The sequence below is a fragment of the Ptychodera flava genome, chromosome 18 (genome assembly GCF_041260155.1).
Source record: "Ptychodera flava strain L36383 chromosome 18, AS_Pfla_20210202, whole genome shotgun sequence".
In the NCBI taxonomy this organism is placed as follows: Eukaryota; Metazoa; Hemichordata; class Enteropneusta; family Ptychoderidae; genus Ptychodera; species Ptychodera flava.
Genome location: NC_091945.1, coordinates 25,573,649 through 25,592,018, shown reverse-complemented (window position 1 = coordinate 25,592,018; position 18,370 = coordinate 25,573,649). Strand labels below are relative to the sequence as shown.

At 39.8% G+C, this 18,370-nt stretch overlaps 1 protein-coding gene across 1 annotated transcript in view; it reads left to right on the top strand.

The window, feature by feature from the left end:
* The first annotated feature begins 6,966 nt into the window (after positions 1 to 6,966).
* The window catches only part of LOC139117689 (heat shock 70 kDa protein-like), a 29,325-nt gene continuing 17,921 nt past the window's right edge, over positions 6,967 to 18,370 (top strand). The window contains 1 exon segment of the mRNA XM_070680935.1: positions 6,967 to 7,113. Within this exon segment, the coding sequence (XP_070537036.1) occupies positions 6,967 to 7,113 (147 nt within the window).

Below are 18,370 nucleotides of genomic sequence, written 5' to 3'. Positions count from 1 at the left end.
TGAATTTTTCAACGACTCTTTGTAGTCTGGTGCCATAACTTTAAGTTTAAATAAGTTTGTAATCGTTGTTAAACCACTCCTTACAAACCTGAATCAGGAAATTCAAAAAAAATTCGACCTGTGTAAAATGTGTCGTTTTGAATGGAAGATTGCTGACAGAGATTACTTATGTTGTCATAGTAGGCCTAATGAAACTGGTTACAAATGGTATTTTGCTTGCCATCGATGATAAGTGTGATGTAGGCTTATTCTTGGTTTTACTTAAACTTTCTGCTGCATTTGATGATAACCATTTCTAGTAGAGACCAGTTTGGTCTTTCTGGTTTTGCACTTAGGTGGTGATCAGCCATTTTTCGCGATCGAAGTCAACGTGTTGTTCTGAATTCTAATCAATCATATCATCATTTCATCCACTTGATGCTGAGGTACTTCAAGGATGAGTATTAGATCCAATTTTCTAATGTTTATATTTCTTCACTCTGAAAATTCGTTGCCAGTCATGGACATAATAGTTTATTGTGCTGATTATTCAACATTGTAAGCTTATGTCTTCCAATGAATGATTTCAAATGTCAGAGTGATTTTGAATCTTAAAAATTGCATTTCGGATGTCAGACTCTTTAAATGATAACGATATTTTTAGTTTCTCCTCGTAAGTAGTATAATAAACGAGGTCAACTGTGATAAATTTTGTTTTATTTAACTACAGGGTAATTCCCCCTTACGCGTTTGCCTATTGTGCATGTGTGGAAGAGGGAATTCCCCACTGAGTTAGATATAGGTCATTCAGCGCTAGCTATGACTCTCTGGGTGATCCCCCTAACAGAACAGTATTCTATTACCGGATGGAAGGGAGATCATTTGCTAGATTCTGTACCGTTCCTTAAGGAGTTCCAGTGCCCGTTCCAGTGCTGATTTTTGTCTTCTGGATGTAAGTATATACTCCCTATCGGAACAGTTTTCTGGTTGTGTGAATTTACTATGTTTTCCTACCCCTATCGGAACGAGATTTTCCCCTACCCTACAGTAACCGTTCCGATCTTGAACACTGTTGCACAATACCCCTATCGGAACGTTTTCAGGCAGGGCCGGTAGGGACTTTCCGGTAGGCTTCGCGGAACGGTTGCTTAGCAGCCTGTGATGTCATGACAGAGGTCTGTCATTCTACAGTTTTTCGGAACGGTTTTCATGAAATTTTCTACAGAATTGTTCTGGTAGGTTTTTTTCTGAACTCGGAGTTCCTATCGGTACGAACTTTCTCACGTGATAGATAAAATTTTAGAAATTTCCTCTGAACTTAAAATGTGTTGGAAGACCATTACTTCAAATAATATGAGACGTTTCAGATGAATAACACTAATATCCAAAGTGTTCACACTTTTATCTTTACGTACAAATGTAGTTCCGGAGTCGTTCTCTACTCTATTCCCACCAACAAAACATTCAATACTCATTTCATTACGATCTTTATCGATACTTATAATAATATCACAAGTTGTTCTGTTGTCCGTTTTCATTGCGTAATATCCAACCAAATCGTCAAACTCGTCTCCCGTAGCTAACTTTACACATCTAATGAGAACTGTACCATGTTGAAGTATTTTCATATTATCAGTCATCTGTTGATTTACTGTCTGTAAAGTTAATTCAGCTGCCTCATCACCGACACTTTTCAGACCCAGTTTCTTTAAAGTTGTGTCCCAAAATAATCTTACTGGAACCCCGCTAGCATTGTATGAGCAATAATTCTCCCCATTATTTATCCACCTTCGCAGTGTATTATCTGAAGACATTATTGTTGAAAGAGGTTTGATCTTGAGGTGAATCGGTATACCAAGAAGTGCAATGTATGGATTCTTAGGAGTAAGCCAACGACGAAAATCTAGCAACTTGTACTTGTTAACATTGCTATCGAAATAAATAACATTTGGAGTTCCTGGCAGTTCAGCAACTCCACCTGCAATTTCACTATCCAATATATCTAAGATGTTACGTGGTACATTATAAGGCATGAATTTCTGACTATCCCCATTCCACGTCAGAGCAAAAGGAGTAGGATCATTTGAAGCGATTGTGGCATCAATTACGGTTTCATCAATGTCTGTAAGCTCGGAAATTCTACAGCATGTTCGTGACTTTGTACCGCGACAGAGGCTAAAACGAAATATTTTTTGCGGTCCTTGTAACGAAGGACGTAATCTTTATTATGATTAGCAGCTATCTTAGTATTATTGTTCACTTTAACGTCACTTAAATCTTCAAGCTCAATCATGGCTTCAGCAATAGGAATGACAGTTCTCGGTGCTGTATTAAATGCAACGGCATTCACAGGAGGAAATATTATCGGACAAAAGCTTTCTGGGAATGGCGACGCTCTGCAAGCAGAGAAAGTCCGACATGATAAGGCATTAGAAAAATTTGAACATGACCGTGCCGTCTGGTCAGAAAAAAGATTACTCCAGGCTGATTGGGAAAGAGAAAATCAAGCAAAGGACGCGCATGCTGCAGCTGAGTTAAGAGATACAGATGCAGAAATCCTGGAAGAAGCAGAAGCGGTGGCCAACTCTACGTCAAGGCCAGCGCAAGCGTTAGCGCAATTCTCAGATTATTATCAGCCCAGTCCTGAGCAAAAGAAATATGAAATGATTTATATTGCTGGTGGATTGGTCGTGGGATGGTTTATGTTCCGATAGGGTTACACTGGTAGGGCGCTACGCTGATAGGGTTAGCTACAATAATTCAATACAAAAGCTAGTTGGCCAGTTATTGAAATTAACTATGTTTCCATCCTGATCTGTTATCCAAATACGAATTGAACTCATGTAATCTGAGCCTTTTCTCAATGGCATGGAAATTGCGCCCCCGTTTTTAAAATCATAGGTGACCTTTTCACTTATTTCTTTTGTATCCTTGACGGGAAGTATTTGTAAACAGTCCGATAATTTTCCCTGTATGTATTCGCCAGAGCCAAATGAAACATAATTTCCAGTAACATCAACGACATCTGAATGAACTATGTATTTAGTAACTGTTAAGAAATCTGCTCGACCTGGACTCATAGTACTTTTTATCACGGGGTTGTCCTCAGGTTTATCTGAAAAGCCGACGACGTTGGCGAAGCTACCTGTGGCATTGAAATAGACTTTAACATTTCTAGCCAGTGTTAGATAAACACGGTTTGTGGGCAGATGTTTTTCGAAATTGATTTTTGACTGCATCCCTATCGCTTTATTGAGGGTATCAATATTGTAGTTACCTGGACGTATTGATTTTGTCGTCTTATTTTTTGGGTCGTTTCCTTCTTGGTATTTTAGTACATTATTCGCCCCCGTATGTTATGCCATGAATTATATAGTCCGCACTCTAGCAGTCGTATTTTCGTAAACTGTGTCATGTCAATGCTAGGGTTAAAATTAACAGTAACCGGTTCGCCTGTTTTGCTTACAATCCAAATGATCATCGTTGTACGTTGTATGTATATATTACTAAGTATAAATGTTCGATGAATATTATTATTATTATTATTATTATTCGACTCTCCATTCCGAAGGTGTCCATTACAAAGTATAAGGTTCTGCAGGAATAATATTTTTCTGTTCAAGGAGATCTTTTGTTGCAACCGCGGCAGCAGTCGCACCGCCTAATTTTGCCAAGCGAGTCAAATTTGGACGACTTGGATCGCCCATATCTATTTTTAGAAATTTGCTAGAGATCATTAGATATCCCATCGTAAGTCCTGCGATTACAATACCATCGTACATTGTGTTTACAACTGTTTTAGTATCCATGATTGCTGACAAGTATATAAAATAGAAAAATAAAATAATTATGGAGTTAATCCATCTCATACAATGTAGAGGAGCTGGGTTCCCCTATCGGAACGGTTCTGGAGGGAGCCGCTACGGGCTCTGTTTTTTTCGCTTTCTGATTTTGCTCATCTTTCCGAACGGGACAAATATGCCGAGCACGCCCCCAATATAGTCCTAATGCAGTCAATGAAACTCCCACAATTCCTAAAACAAGATAACATTTATTATACCAGCTATCGCGTGAGCCATCACACTGTTCTTTTGTCGTAGGCGGTAGACCTATATAGTTTGCTTCAGTTGCTATCGCGGAGCTATCATTAATCATTGCTTTTCGTTTCCTCTCCTTGTTTTGCCTGTTCCATTCCGCTAATCTCTTCCCGGCTTCCACTCTCCCTGGATGCTTCGTCGGTAATGTAATTTTCTCTATATTGCGCTGCGGCTCCGTTCGGTAGGGTTCCGAATGGTAGGAGGTGTCGGTGTCGGTGACGGAGTCGGCGGGGCCCCTGGCGGAGCCGTTTGCTGAGTCGGTGCTTGCGAAGTTGAATCCATTTATTTCAGGTATTATATTAAGCCCGATTTTTTTAAAATTTAAATGTTTACCTGTAATTAAACCGGTGGAAACTAGAGCAAGTATGGGCCCCCATGTGTAGGCTATCCGTCCTGATAATCGTTTTATTTCACTGTTTAGAATAAAATCCTTTTTAAGATCAGTGGCATAGTTATCTCGGTCATCGATTGGAACTACCTGACTTATTGCACGGGCTCCTAGATCTATGAAACTTTGAGTGATATTATCACTTATAAGAGAACTGTATTTCGCTTCATACATTTTGAAGGCTTTAATTACCGTCTCATCCCCCCATTTTTCCACGTCCGCAACTGAAATCTCCTTGCCAAAAAATAACTTGCTTTGACCACTTGCGATGACACAGAGTATTTTTTCACGCTTCGTCTCCATTATGGATCGAGCGTCCGAAGGCACTGAAGGTAGTGCTGCTGTCGTATTTGCCGCTGCCGATGTCTTTATTAAATTCTCCATTGATTTTAGTATGTTATCTATTCTTAGTAAAAAATAAAAAATTCGTTTAAACCTGTATCCGAAATATAGTATTAACATGGTTTGGAATATGACGAGAAAATATAGAAAATTCTCCTCCATTAAAATCTATCTGTATATAGAAACACGAATAATGAGTACAGATGCATTCCCAGTTGCTTTTCAATTGAATAAGACGAGCATACCGACAGTACAGCATGCTGATATTCCTTCCAAACCGAATGGGGGAGTAAAACCTATTCTCATGGACTTAGAAATATATGTAACGCCGACAGATAAATTTACTTTTCATCCACGGGATGTGTTCAAAGATAACGTAATCACTCATCGATCAGCTAAAGAAAGTAATGTCTGGCTGGGCGGCCCGCACATGAAATATTGGGACCAGCAATTAAATTTCGCTGTATGGTGCAGCACGACTGGTTGTGGTATATCATTCGCCCATCTCTTCGGTTCCGAAGGGAAATTTCCGCCACAAATACGATCATTCTGTCGTTTCCATGTATATTTTACAATACGTAGGATCCTTCATGAAATGGGCGTTGCACTTCCAGACGATACCCCCACCTTCAAAGCCGGCGACAATCCATACAATCTCGTCCAATATGAACTTCTATGTACAGAATTTGAAATATAAGCCCAACGAAGTCCGACTTTCGTTATCGAAAAGGTCAAAACTCAGGTCTTGGTTATGGATATGAATATTACACTAATCGTGGGCCTGTTCGACAGCCAAAAGCAATATACAATGGTCATGACTTTTTCCTCTCCGCCGACGGAGGCGTTTTCTATACACATACAATTTTTGGAAAGAAAAAAACATGTACTGCCCGCCAAAGACCGGCCCCACTATTATTTCTTTAGAAATGATGGATCGGAGGGACAATACAATAGTTTCATTCCTCTGAAGGGAGACTCGGACTAACAAAGGCCGGTCTCGCCCGCCTCAATGAAAGCCTTGAAGCCTACGTATATTGCATACTCGGTGCACAAGCAAATATTCGCAGTACCATTGTGGGTGATACTGGCAGTGCAGAGCAAGTAAGAAAAGAATTCGGCATTCTCCTCGAAGATGAAATTCGTAATACCGACAAAGTAATCAGTCATAGGCGATATCAAGACACAATAATGAATACTGGTGTCAAACTTGATATTGCAATTTCGCCCAATTTACTTCTCTTGCCATCTGAAATGGTCATTCTTTTGGGCAAGGCGATCTCAGGTTATAATAATGAATTGCAATACGCAACTGAATCTATGGTCTTCGGGGTGAATGGTGATATAAACACGGAAGTTCGAGAAAGTGCTGTACATGAGATGGAAGGGGAAGAGGATCCCGTGAAGTGGCAGGACGAGCGTAAGCCGGAGGGTCACCTTCGGAACGGAAGGCAGCAGCCGTGACCGGCGCAGACCCTATTCACGAATACGGCAAAATTGGTTTGTTATCTTTAGCCATATTCATTACATTTATGTACAGTATATAGATCCGATGTATGCGACCCCACCATTCAACATGATTGTAACTGGACCGACAAATTCTGGCAAAACAGAATATGTGATGGATCTCCTCACCGGCCCGTACTTAAGGAAATTTGAATATATAGTTTTCATTTGTCCGACATTCATGAATAATAAAACATATAACAAAAGATTCATTTTCACCGATGACCACGTGTTTGTGTTTCCGGTCGGACTCGATGCTGTGGATGTTACACTAGCCTTAGTACATAAAGAATGGGCCGGCACGAACACTTTAATAATCCTCGACGACTGCGCCTCGTCCAAAGATATGAAGAAGCGCAGTGACGTTTTAGTCAAACTTGGTTTCAGCGCAAGACACGACGGATTATCTGTCTGGGTTCTGACTCAACAATATACTAGTATTAGTAAACCATTTAGGGAAAACATACAGATGTTAGTACTATTTTACACACCCAGCAAGACAGATAACAAGACTATTATAAAAGAATATGGAATGGAGGTGTCAGAACGGGAGGTCACTTCCCTAATCAAGCAATTGAAAAATACACCATTCAGTAAACTAGTATTTCATTTACGGCATCCGTACGACATTCAATTTTTCGTTTAATATAGCTAATCATGGAAGGCTCTACCGATAGGAACACCGAAGGTTCTACCGAAGGTACTCTTAGAGAATTATATTACAACCCGAAAACTGGTTTTGGAGGTGTACAAAAATTATATGATGCAGCACGCTCCAGCGGGCTAAAAATTACTAAGAAAGAGGTACAGGACTGGTTAAAAACTCAGCTAACTTATAATCTACATAAACCGGTACCTCGTACTCGTGGCGGCCAGCGCGTTTTCGTAACATCGATAGACTCACAGTGGCAAGCGGATCTCGTGGAATTCCCTTCACCATTCGCAAAAGAGAATCATAACATTCGATACATGCTAACAGTAATCGATGTGCTCAGCAAATATGCATGGGCCAGGCCGATACAGTCAAAAACGGCTGATGATACGTTGCAGGCGCTACAAGACATAATTAAGAAATCCGGGAGGCAACCCGACAAACTTCAGACAGATGAGGGGCAGGAATTTACTAACCGAAAAATGCAGAAATGGTTGGAGGAGGCGGGAATTCACTGGTTTCACACCTACAGTGACAAAAAAGCTAGCGTCGTGGAACGTTTTAATCGGACCCTCAAGACGATGATGTGGAAATACTTCACATACAGACAGACACGAGAATGGCTCCCCATTCTACCAGAACTTCTCGAGAATTACAATAACACCGTACACGGAAGTATCAAAATGAAACCCGTCGATGTAACAGAGGACAACGATTGGCAGGCATTTTATACACTTTACCCTGAGTTGGCAGCCATGGGAGCTAACCCTGAATTCAAGCCGGGAGAACAGGTCCGAATTACAAAATACAAGACCACTTTCAAGAAAGGATATTTACCAAATTGGACAGAGGAGATTTTCGTGGTTTCAAAAGTGGTGTACGCGGCTGGACTGGGTACTCCGCCAGTTTACAAAATAAAAGATCTGAATGGAGAGGAAATACTCGGCACTTTCTATTCTGATGAACTTCAGAGCGCCCTTTCGGAACGCGCCGACGAGCTGTACAGAGTAGAACGAATTTTGAAGACGAAAAAAATTAGAGGAAAGAAATATTATCTGATAAAATGGCGCGGTTATCCGGAAAGTTTCAATAGTTGGGAGCCAGAGGAAAATGTTATTAGAACTTCGTAAGTTCCTGTGCTGGTACTTGTCAAGTACTAACGTAAGTACTAACGCAAGTAATTACGAAAGTTATTCAATAAGTACCATGGAAGAAGTCTTAATTTCTTGAAAGCCGAAAGTGTCAGTTTACCACCCCGCTTCCAACCACCTGGCCAAGTATTTATCATGTACTGTCGTAAGTAATGTTCACTTATTGCATCTTTTTCGGCTGTATGTGGATGAGGTGGTACCTCGGTTCCTGAACATATTAAGTTTGCAAGATCTTCAAAGCGACTTCTCATGTTGCCACGGTCCGTTCTTTCGAGCCCCCCCTTTTTCAGCTTTATCGATAAGTTCTGGCTGAAGTATAATGTACACAACTGACATGAGCCATAGACAAGTAACTTCAAAGCCCCTTACGGAATCGTAAGGTTTCATCATATCAAGTGCCTGTAAATCAAACTGGGCATTATAAGCATGCACTGTTTCACAAGCATTAAGAAGTTTGTGTATGTTCTTGAGTGAGACTCGGGGTTGTTGTAGTTGTTCTTGGCTAGGTGGGTAGTACGCTTTTTCAAGTTCCTCCTTGCCGAAACCGTCTATTAAAAATCCCTGGCTGCCGCCGCTCCATGCAATTCCAAAGTCAAAAGCTCGTGGAGATTCTACTGACCCGACTGTCTCTGTATCAATTGTTGGATTAAGTATATTCTTGAGAAGGGCAGGCGTAAGAGATTGATGAATTACCAAACATGGAAGTCTGTAGTCATTACAAATTTCTAAGAAAGTCTGTTTGAACTTATCATGAATCTCTTCTAGTTCTTTTAAGGCGGCTATTTCATATTGTCTGGCTCGAGTCAACACATTCCGCCTGCAATAATCCCAAGGCATATCTTTGAATATGATAATGAAACTGTGTAAATGATCAAATGCTCTAGAAACAATCTTTTTTTCTTCCGCTGCCACGGAAACGCCCAGGATTCTAGAAAAAGTTAGATGTTGAATTATGGAAGAGTCACAAATAATGTAGCGTTCCGAAGGGGCTTTCCCAGCCTGACATTGTAAACTAAGAGTATGTTCTATAAACTGGTTCTGAAAATCGGCAATCGAAACTTTCCCATTATAAAAGTCGGCAATGTTGCTAGAAAAACTAGTGTCAAATTCTGGTACGTGAGTCACCTCCGGCCCCTCCGCCAAATTTACTGCATCGTAACTCTTACCACTTCCAGTTGGTCCATTTATGAATATGTATGACATTTTGGGATACTATATCATAGAAAAAAAATTTTTAAAATTATTTTTCGTAAAGATATATTACGATAAGACAATGGCAATCCTTTCTATTTCAGATGCAATAAAAATACTTGAAACCGGAGAAATTCGAATCAGTGACGGCAAACTCATATTTGATGAATCTTTGGTAGATCCTTTCATATACGTAGACAGTGAGCTAGAAGTAGTTTTCAACATCGGACCTAAATATGGTTCTAAAGATCCAGCTACATGCGATGAAATGTGTGTCCGTTGGCTAACGAGTCTTCAAAAGTTTACCGATTTAATAGTATTTCGTGCCTTAGGTGAAAGTTTCGATGCAAGCACTGCTAAAGTTATGCTGCAAGCCTGGCCGCTCACTCCAAGAATCCTATCGGATTTTACAATCCATCTAAAGTTTATCAGAAGCGAGGGAGCGGGGCGCAGATAAAGTATTTTAAATTTCGGTTTAAAAGAGGGGCCGATTTTGCTACATGTATTGATATGGTTCAAGATATTGACTGCGTTTTAAAGCAGTAAGCCCATTGCCAGTCCGAGAAAATCCTGCTATTGTACCTCGTAATATCCGAAAAGGTAGTAAGATAGAATTCTTAGCATTTAAACCGCGCTTAAATAAGCGTGCTCCTTTCTTTCACTGTTGAGAGGTTATTTTGTGCCGCGGCTAATAAACCAGAAATTCAAGATGCGGAAGAACTAGTCGACTTAGAAAGATTAGGTGAGATATATAAACAAATAAATGCTGCCAAAAATATTATAGTGGATTTTGATGACCTATCATAGAATAATTATTTTTTCTTTTTAAAAAATTTTAGGATAGTATATATCATAAACATTGTTATGGCACATCGATTACGTACAGCATTCAAGGGAGCAGTTTTACGAAAAGAATTTCCTGAAGTCAAGCGAGTCGAGGATATCGGGGAGCTGGTGGATATTGAAGGTATGGCCAAAGAAAGAAAGATGTACTCTGTTTATGCAGAAATGGAAGTCAAATTTTCGGATCCGAAAAACGGTAATACACAAAATCGTACATTGCCTGTTAAATTAAAAGATACATACACAAAAGATGTAGGAGGGGCGGAATCGGATGCGAAACAACAATTAATAGAACGCTACGACCATATGCTTGATACAATTGAAGCTGTTGAGGGTTCTGGTCTCGTTCTCGAGGAGATACTTAATTTTGAAGTAATTCTAGTAGAAGTTTTACTCGGGGCCGGCCCGGGGGCTGGCGCAGTCCAACTGCCTGAATGGTTAAAAAATAAGCATTGTGTGAGCGATCTTATTCTACCTTCTGGCGGCGAGAATTGTTTTCAGTATGCCGTCGTTTCAAGTTTAAAGTTGGGCGACCCCGCGTTTCGCAAAAAGAAATGTGGTCAGGTAAGGAGAAAATGGAATACGTACACTCCATTTATGGTCGATTACTCTTTTGATGGAATACCATTTCCTACGCCCGCCGATAAGACTGTATTCAAGCGCTTCGAGCAGCAAAATCCGGGCACCAAACTTCAAGTATTTCAGATCTACGAAAATGATCCCCCGTCCGACATAACTGTGTTATATAGTGGTTCCGAAGGTCCTAGCGGAACGGATCAAATAGCAAATATCTTACTGATAGTTGGTGAAGATGGCAGCCACTTCGTACCAATTACTTTGTTAAATCGCCTTCTTAATTCTCGTAATAATCGAAAGAATGAGCGCAGACAGAAGTGTATTTGTATGGTTTGTAAGCGAGGTTTTGCGTCAACAGAAGAATTAGAAATACATCAGGTATACTGTGGAACAGACACTGCTCAGCCAGTTTTTCCTAAGGAAGTATGTCAATTTGAAGGACATAAGAAGAAGGTGCCCTGTCCCTACGTTGTGTATGCAGATACTGAGGCAATTATTGAGAAGGGCACTGGCCGACACATTCCAATTTGTATTTCGTATGTTATGGTGGAACGATGGGGACTGGACAGTAAGCCGAAAGTTTATGGTTACAGAACATTCACGGGCCTCTCCTGTGTTACAGAATTTCTAAAGGATATGAAGAAAACGGCTGAGAATTATTCGAAATCATATTATTGGAAAATAAAACCGATGAAAGATCCTTCTAATTACAACGATCCAGTCTGTATTGCATGTGAGGCGCCCGCCGGATATCGAGTAGTGAAGGACGGAACGACTTTTTATTGTGAGGGATGCCGCCCGTCGAGAACCATTCCTATCTACTTTCACAACCTCAAGGGATACGATGGTTCTTTTATTTTGAATAAGTTACATGAAATCGGGGACCCTTCGGAACCAGAGCCAAATATCATAGCTAAGACGGGTAATGGTGGAATTATGTGTCTTATGAAAACATTTATTTTTAGTGCCTCAATTGTTGTTGGTGGAGAGTGGCCGAATAAGAAGAGGGAGATAAAGAAACGTTTCTTTTCTATAAAGTTTATGGACAGTGCTCAGTTGATGTCTGGGTCGCTCGCGAAGTTGGCAAAGACTGTGCCAGAGGATGGATGGACGGCAGTACCACTTTCGTACCCGGACATTCAGCGGGCGAAAGGTTTCTTCCCCTACGAATATTTAGACTCGGTTGACAGACTAGAAGAGGGGGAGCTCCCGGAGAGACACAAATTTTATAGCAAATTAACGGAAGAGGGGATTTCGGAGTCCGATTATGAACATGCATTGCGAGTATGGGGTGAAGTTGGATGTAAGACGATTCGTGATTATATGGAATTCTATTGTGAGACAGACGTTCTCCTTCTTGCGAATATATTCGAAAATTTCCGTGACACATGTTTAGAAGCATATAAGTTAGATCCAGCTCACTATATGTCAGCGCCCGGCTTGACATGGGATGCTATGTTACTTTACACAGGTAATAAATTTAAACTCATTCAAGATGCTGAGCAGATGAATTTCATTCAGAGGGGAATTAGAGGTGGTATCAGCCAGTGTAATATTCATTATTTACAGACAAATCATCCGGCTTATGCAACAGACGAGCCTGGCGGAGCTGGCGGGAATTATGATCCGGAGAAGCCGTTAACCGAAATAAAATATCTCGATGCTAATAATCTTTATGGCTGGGCAATGAGTCAGGCAATGCCAGTGGGAGGACTTCATTGGATGACGATGGAAGAGTGGTTAGAATGGGAAGGCGGAGTAGGCTCCGGGGGGTGGGGACCCGGTGCCACCTTTCCGCCAAGTTTTCTAGAAGTAGACTTAGAATATCCGACTGAATTGTGTACAGAACATTCCGATCTACCACTCGCGCCACATCACCATGAATTTCCGAGGCAGGGCAGTCGACTGATTACAAGTCTTATGGACAGAGAGAGATACGTCTTACACTACAAGTTGCTTGAATTCTATCTTCGGATGGGAATGCGACTGAAAAAGGTGTATCGGGCGCTTGCCTTCGAAGAGGCGCCGTGTCTCGCGAAATATATTGCCTTTAACACTGAAATGAGGACAAAGGGAAAGACAGATTTTGAAAAGAATTTCTATAAGCTTATGAATAATGCAATGTTCGGCAAGACAATAGAAGACGTTCGAAAGTACAGAGACTTTAAATTTGTTCCGGACCGCGGTTCCGATAGTGGTCGTAAAAAGATTCAGAAGTATAATCCAAAGATGAAACATATAACTTTCATAACTTCCGAAGAGGATGGTGATTCCTGCGACAGTGTTCTCCTGGAACTGAAAAGGGATAAATATGAATATAAAAAGCCAGTTTTCATTGGCGCGGCAGTGCTTGAACTTTCTAAGCTGCTTATGTATGAGACGCATTACAATTACTTTCGAAAGCAGTTCCCTGGAATACGATTAGCCTACATGGATACTGACAGTTTTGTTTACAGTGTGCCTCTTCCTTCCCCAGACGTAACTTTCAATGATATAGTCCGAGAAGATGTGGAAAAGAATGGTAATGAGTCTATATATGATACTAGTGGGATGAGCGGCCCCGATTTTCCAAAGATTAATAAAAAGGTGATAGGTAAATTTAAAGATGAGTTGAATGGAGTACCTATTCTTGATTTTGTCGGCATACGCTCGAAAGTGTATGCTTTTCGGACTCCAACTTCCGAGACGAAAAAAAATAAAGGGATAAAAGATGTTTGTGTTAGAAAACATTTGAACTTTGAAGATTATAAGGATCTGTTTGAAACTGGGAAGGAACCCGAGCGGGCACAATTTGTACAGTTTGTACGGAAAAAACCTGGAGAAATCCGTAGTGAAAAGCGTAGTAAAATAATGATGGCGCCAAATGATATCAAACGTGTGCAGTTATACGATCCAGACACAAAAGAATGGCTGGCAGAAACTAGGCCGATAGGGTGGACCTACGGTTACGGTTCCCCTTCGGAACGCTAACGGAGTTAACTTTCATATCCATTTAATCCATAATGTCGCATGTAACGCTCTAGAGGCGGACTAAATCCTTCTTGTTTTTGTATTTCTAGTGCCTGCTTGAAAATGTCCTGAATAAGGTCTGAGGCGGGGTCTGTTGTTGCGCCTTTTTCTTGTATTTGTGTAAGCAGCTGTTTATATTGAACGTAATAATGTTTATATTTCTCTCGCCTCTTTGATACTCCTGTTTTTCCCTGTATTACATCAATAATAACACCTGGTATAGGAGTTAAAGCTAAAAGAACTGGTACTGCCGGAATTGCTGCTATGACAGCTGAACTTACAAGAATTCCCTTAGTCACATTAAGAGCCATATCAATTTGACCCATTAATTTATAACTGCGGCGATATGCGGCGCTAGTTCTTTCGATATAGTCGGCCAATTGTTCAACGCTTTCAACAACTGAGACGTGCATTTTAATTTTTACTGTATATGTAAGGGATGATAAAAAATAATTGTAGTAATATAGAAAGACAATATGGCAGAAGGAGGAGAAGATATACCACTCCAGGATTTCGATGATGCAAATTTGAATGATGATGATGATGCTACTGCTGAAACAACTTTTTCCTATGATGATGCAAACCCCGACCCTTTAGTGTATAGCCAATGGTGGATCGTTTGATTGGACAGAGAGTAGAAATTACAAAAGATATGGCTGAACAACTCTTAGACAAATATAATATTTCTAATCCTGATGCACGACACGAATTGATTTTAAATGGTAAGATTAAAGGTGGTGAACTGTATTATAAAGAAATCAGAGTTACAACAGATAAAGGAAGTAGATTTTTAGAGAAATCCACATTAAAAAAGAGGAAAGGAGGTTCTGAATTTAAAATAAAGTATACGCATGGAGTGGAGTCGATCACTCTAGCGCAGAGCCCGAATATGTGAGTCGTACATTGTATTCTGAAGATGTGAAAAACGATAAAATACCGGCTGAGAAGATGACGCCAGAAGACATGGGTATATACAAAGATGAACTGACATTCTTACGGCAAGATGCTTCTGGTAATGCACACAAAATACAAGCTTTTGAAAATAAAATCGATGAATGGAACAATCTAAACCCTGAATATAGAGCTATTAATGATGAATTAAGGATTGCGAATATGCGTCTTGACGATCTTAACAATGAAAAAAAGAAAATAACGCTAGAGAAAAAAGAAGTTGAAAAACAGTTAAAGGATCCTGAAACGAGCACCCAAGGAAAAGAAAAAGCTAAGAAACTACTAGATGAACTTATAACAAGAGAAGCTAAAGTTGTTGATCGAATTGAATATGAACATGGTAATATTAGCGGGGCACGTGAAAGTCTGGCTACTACTAGGTCTCTTCGTGATGTAATTTCCGATCCAGAATTATCACTCAGGCTGAAGCTGACTGAGTTATTTAAACGAAATGGTATTACAATCGCTGCATTACTTACTGCCCTTGGAATGACAATATCAACAATTGCCCTGGCTGTGACTAAAGGAGGAGGAGGAGCAGGAACTGGCGGCTCTGGGTCAAACAATGGTTCAGGTCCACCCAAAGTATATACAAAAGCGAAAGAAATTGTAAAGCAATGGCGAATGTTTAAAAACCTTGGCCGCAAAAAGTGCAGCTGCAATACCAGGTTTAATCGGCTCCCTTGTTAGTTTTCTATTAAAGACAGCAGGATCGGTTGTCGGATTTGTTGGAGAACAGCTATGGATATTTTTAACTGGTTTAACATTAGTCATAATAAATAAAATTATGTATTAATATATGGTCAAGCATGTTTGGTGAAAAGAATATTGCAAAGTTTCTTTCTAAAAATAAAGACCTATTTGGTTTCTCTGTCGAATTGGAATGGTGCAAACTCCGACGAGTAAATCGACATATACTTCAAGCAAATCCAGGTGTCCGACTCAAAGATGATAATCTATATCATAACATATTAGCTTTCGTGAAGGAATGTCAAAAGACTAACTTCTTTAAGCGACTAGAATTCATAAACGTCTTTCAGGAGATTGACAATGATGAAATGGAAGTCCAACATTTACAAGAATATTGGGTTCTTCGACTGATTCGCGACACAGGTAATCGATTTATCTTTCAATCAGACGGAAATATTTATGTAAAGATGTGATTTATTTTTTCTTTTTAACTGTAATTTTTTCTTCTTCACTACTATATACATTACACGAAAATGGGGTACGATAGATCATTATTACCGGAATTCACCAACCGAATACCGAAGGGAACGAAGTCAGAAAGAACTCATCATGTGATTGCCCATAATCCAAGTGAGGCAGATCCAGGCCAGACACTTATCATACGATGTCCAAAGTTAGAAAGCGGAGTAGTCCTAGTTCCAGATACTTTCGACCTGGTTTTTGATCTCGAAGTAATGGGACATGAAGATAACCGAGTGGTTCAAAATGTTGCAAAAAATTTGGTGGAGCGTATGGTTCTCACATTTCAGGGGCAGGCACTTTTCAGGCACTTTTCAATTTGAATAAATATAACCTTATTGAATGTTATCGTGATCTCTTCAAACATAAAAAGGAGAGAACGAACATGACACTGTACGGAATTCAGAACGAAAATCTAAGAAAATTGAGAAGTGGCGTGGCCAATGCAGATCACACCGTCGTGGATGATAATTTACTTTTTGACACATATAAAACAAAATATGCTATTCATCTGAATCATCCCCTCATAACAGGCCATGGGGTTGCATATCCAAAAGAGTTAGGGAGTCATATCGAATGGGAAATTACGTTGGCACCCGCCTCCCAATTACTTGTCAGTAATAATGTTGTTACACCCAATTATAAATTAAAAAACATTCAAATGGAATACGAAACAATTTCTGATTCCGCACTCGCGAGGTCAACTGCTGGTTATTACAACGGCGGGAAAAGTTACCTTTACGAGCATATACATTATTTTAGAACAATCCCATTCAAAGAATCAACCACGGTTATCAATGAAAATATAAATGTACCACGACGTAGCATTAGAGGTATCTTAATACTCTTCACTAAAAAACAGAATCAGTCAGAACTTAATAGTGAACTTTTCTTTAATCCATCCATTGAATCTGTGTCTGTAATGATTGAGGGTATTGCAAATAAAATATACGCTCAGAAGATGATACCAAGACAATTTTGGACAGAAACACGATGGTATTTTGCTGAAGATAAAGATTGGTGTGAAATTGATATAGATGAAGTCGATTATTTGAAGAATAAATTCTGTCTGTTTATTGATCTGCGTAGCTTTAAAGATATTGAGTTTCATGGAAATGGTCTTAGAGTAATGAACACAAAAGATGGAATACAGCTTGAAATCTTGAAGAAAGATACTTCAGTGAAAAGTGTCGACTCTCGCGATGATAATAGAATCGAAGGTCGGGATGATAATATATTTGCTCATGTTTATGTTATTAGTGATGCTCAGGTCTCTGTTGAAAATAGTAGATTAAAGTCTATACTATTTTAGTTAACTCTCGAGTTCAGAAAAAAATTCCACAGAAAATTTTCATGAAAACTGTAGAATGACAGACCTCTGTCATGACATCAATGGCTGCTAAGCAACCGTTCCGCGAAGCCTACCGGAAAGTCCCTACCGGCCCTGCCTGAAAACGTTCCGATAGGGGTATTGTGCAACAGTGTTCAAGATCGGAACGGTTACTGTAGGGTAGGGGAAAATCTCGTTCCGATAGGCGTAGGAAAAACATAGTAAATTCACACAACCAGAAAACGAGTATATACTTACATCCAGAAGACGAGAATCAGCACTGAAACGGGCACTGGAACTCCTTAAGGAACGGTACAGAGCTGCAGCCAGAATCTATTGAGCAAATGATCTCCCTTCCATCCGATAATATAATACTGTTCTGTTAGGGGGATTACCCAGTGAGTCATAGCTAGTGCTGAATGACCTATATCTAACTCAGTGGGGAATTCCCTCTTCCACGCATGCACAATAGGCAAACGCGTAAGGGGGAATTACCCTGTAGTTAAATAAAACAAAATTTATCACAGTTGACCTCGTTTATTATACTACTCTCGTATAACCTGTCAGATAAAGATATTTCAGAAACTTGTGTTTTGGATGCTAAAATTATTTTTTGCTATCATGCTATTAAAGCCTTGGCGCGATCCTTGACTCTTGTTACCACGTTGGAGAGATCTGCTGTACAGTAACCTTTCATCTAGGACGTCACAATTTGTCCGTGCTTTTAAAGTTTTGTCAAATCTCGCATCGATTAATGTCACTCTCCGTTGCAGGAACTTTTGATTTTTTATTCAGATTCAACGTGTTCAAAACATATAGCTGCACGATTGTGACTCATTCAAAAATAACTCTTTATCTCCATTCTGTACAAGTTGCATTGGTTGCCAATGACACAGCACATTGTTTTTAAGATAAGATGTTAGTGCTGACTTTTAAGGTAACACGAATATTCAGCCTCTCAAACTTCTACAATTCTTTTCTGATGTACCACTCGTGGGGGTTCATTTTAAAGCTCTGGTGTGAAAAAAAACTTACCTACTTAGTTTTCAAAAAAAGAAAATTTTATTTTTCTCCCCCGAGTTAACACGGAGAAAGCGGCTATTTTGAATTTTGAACATCGGTGAACCTTGGGTTTTTGTTTCTCTACAA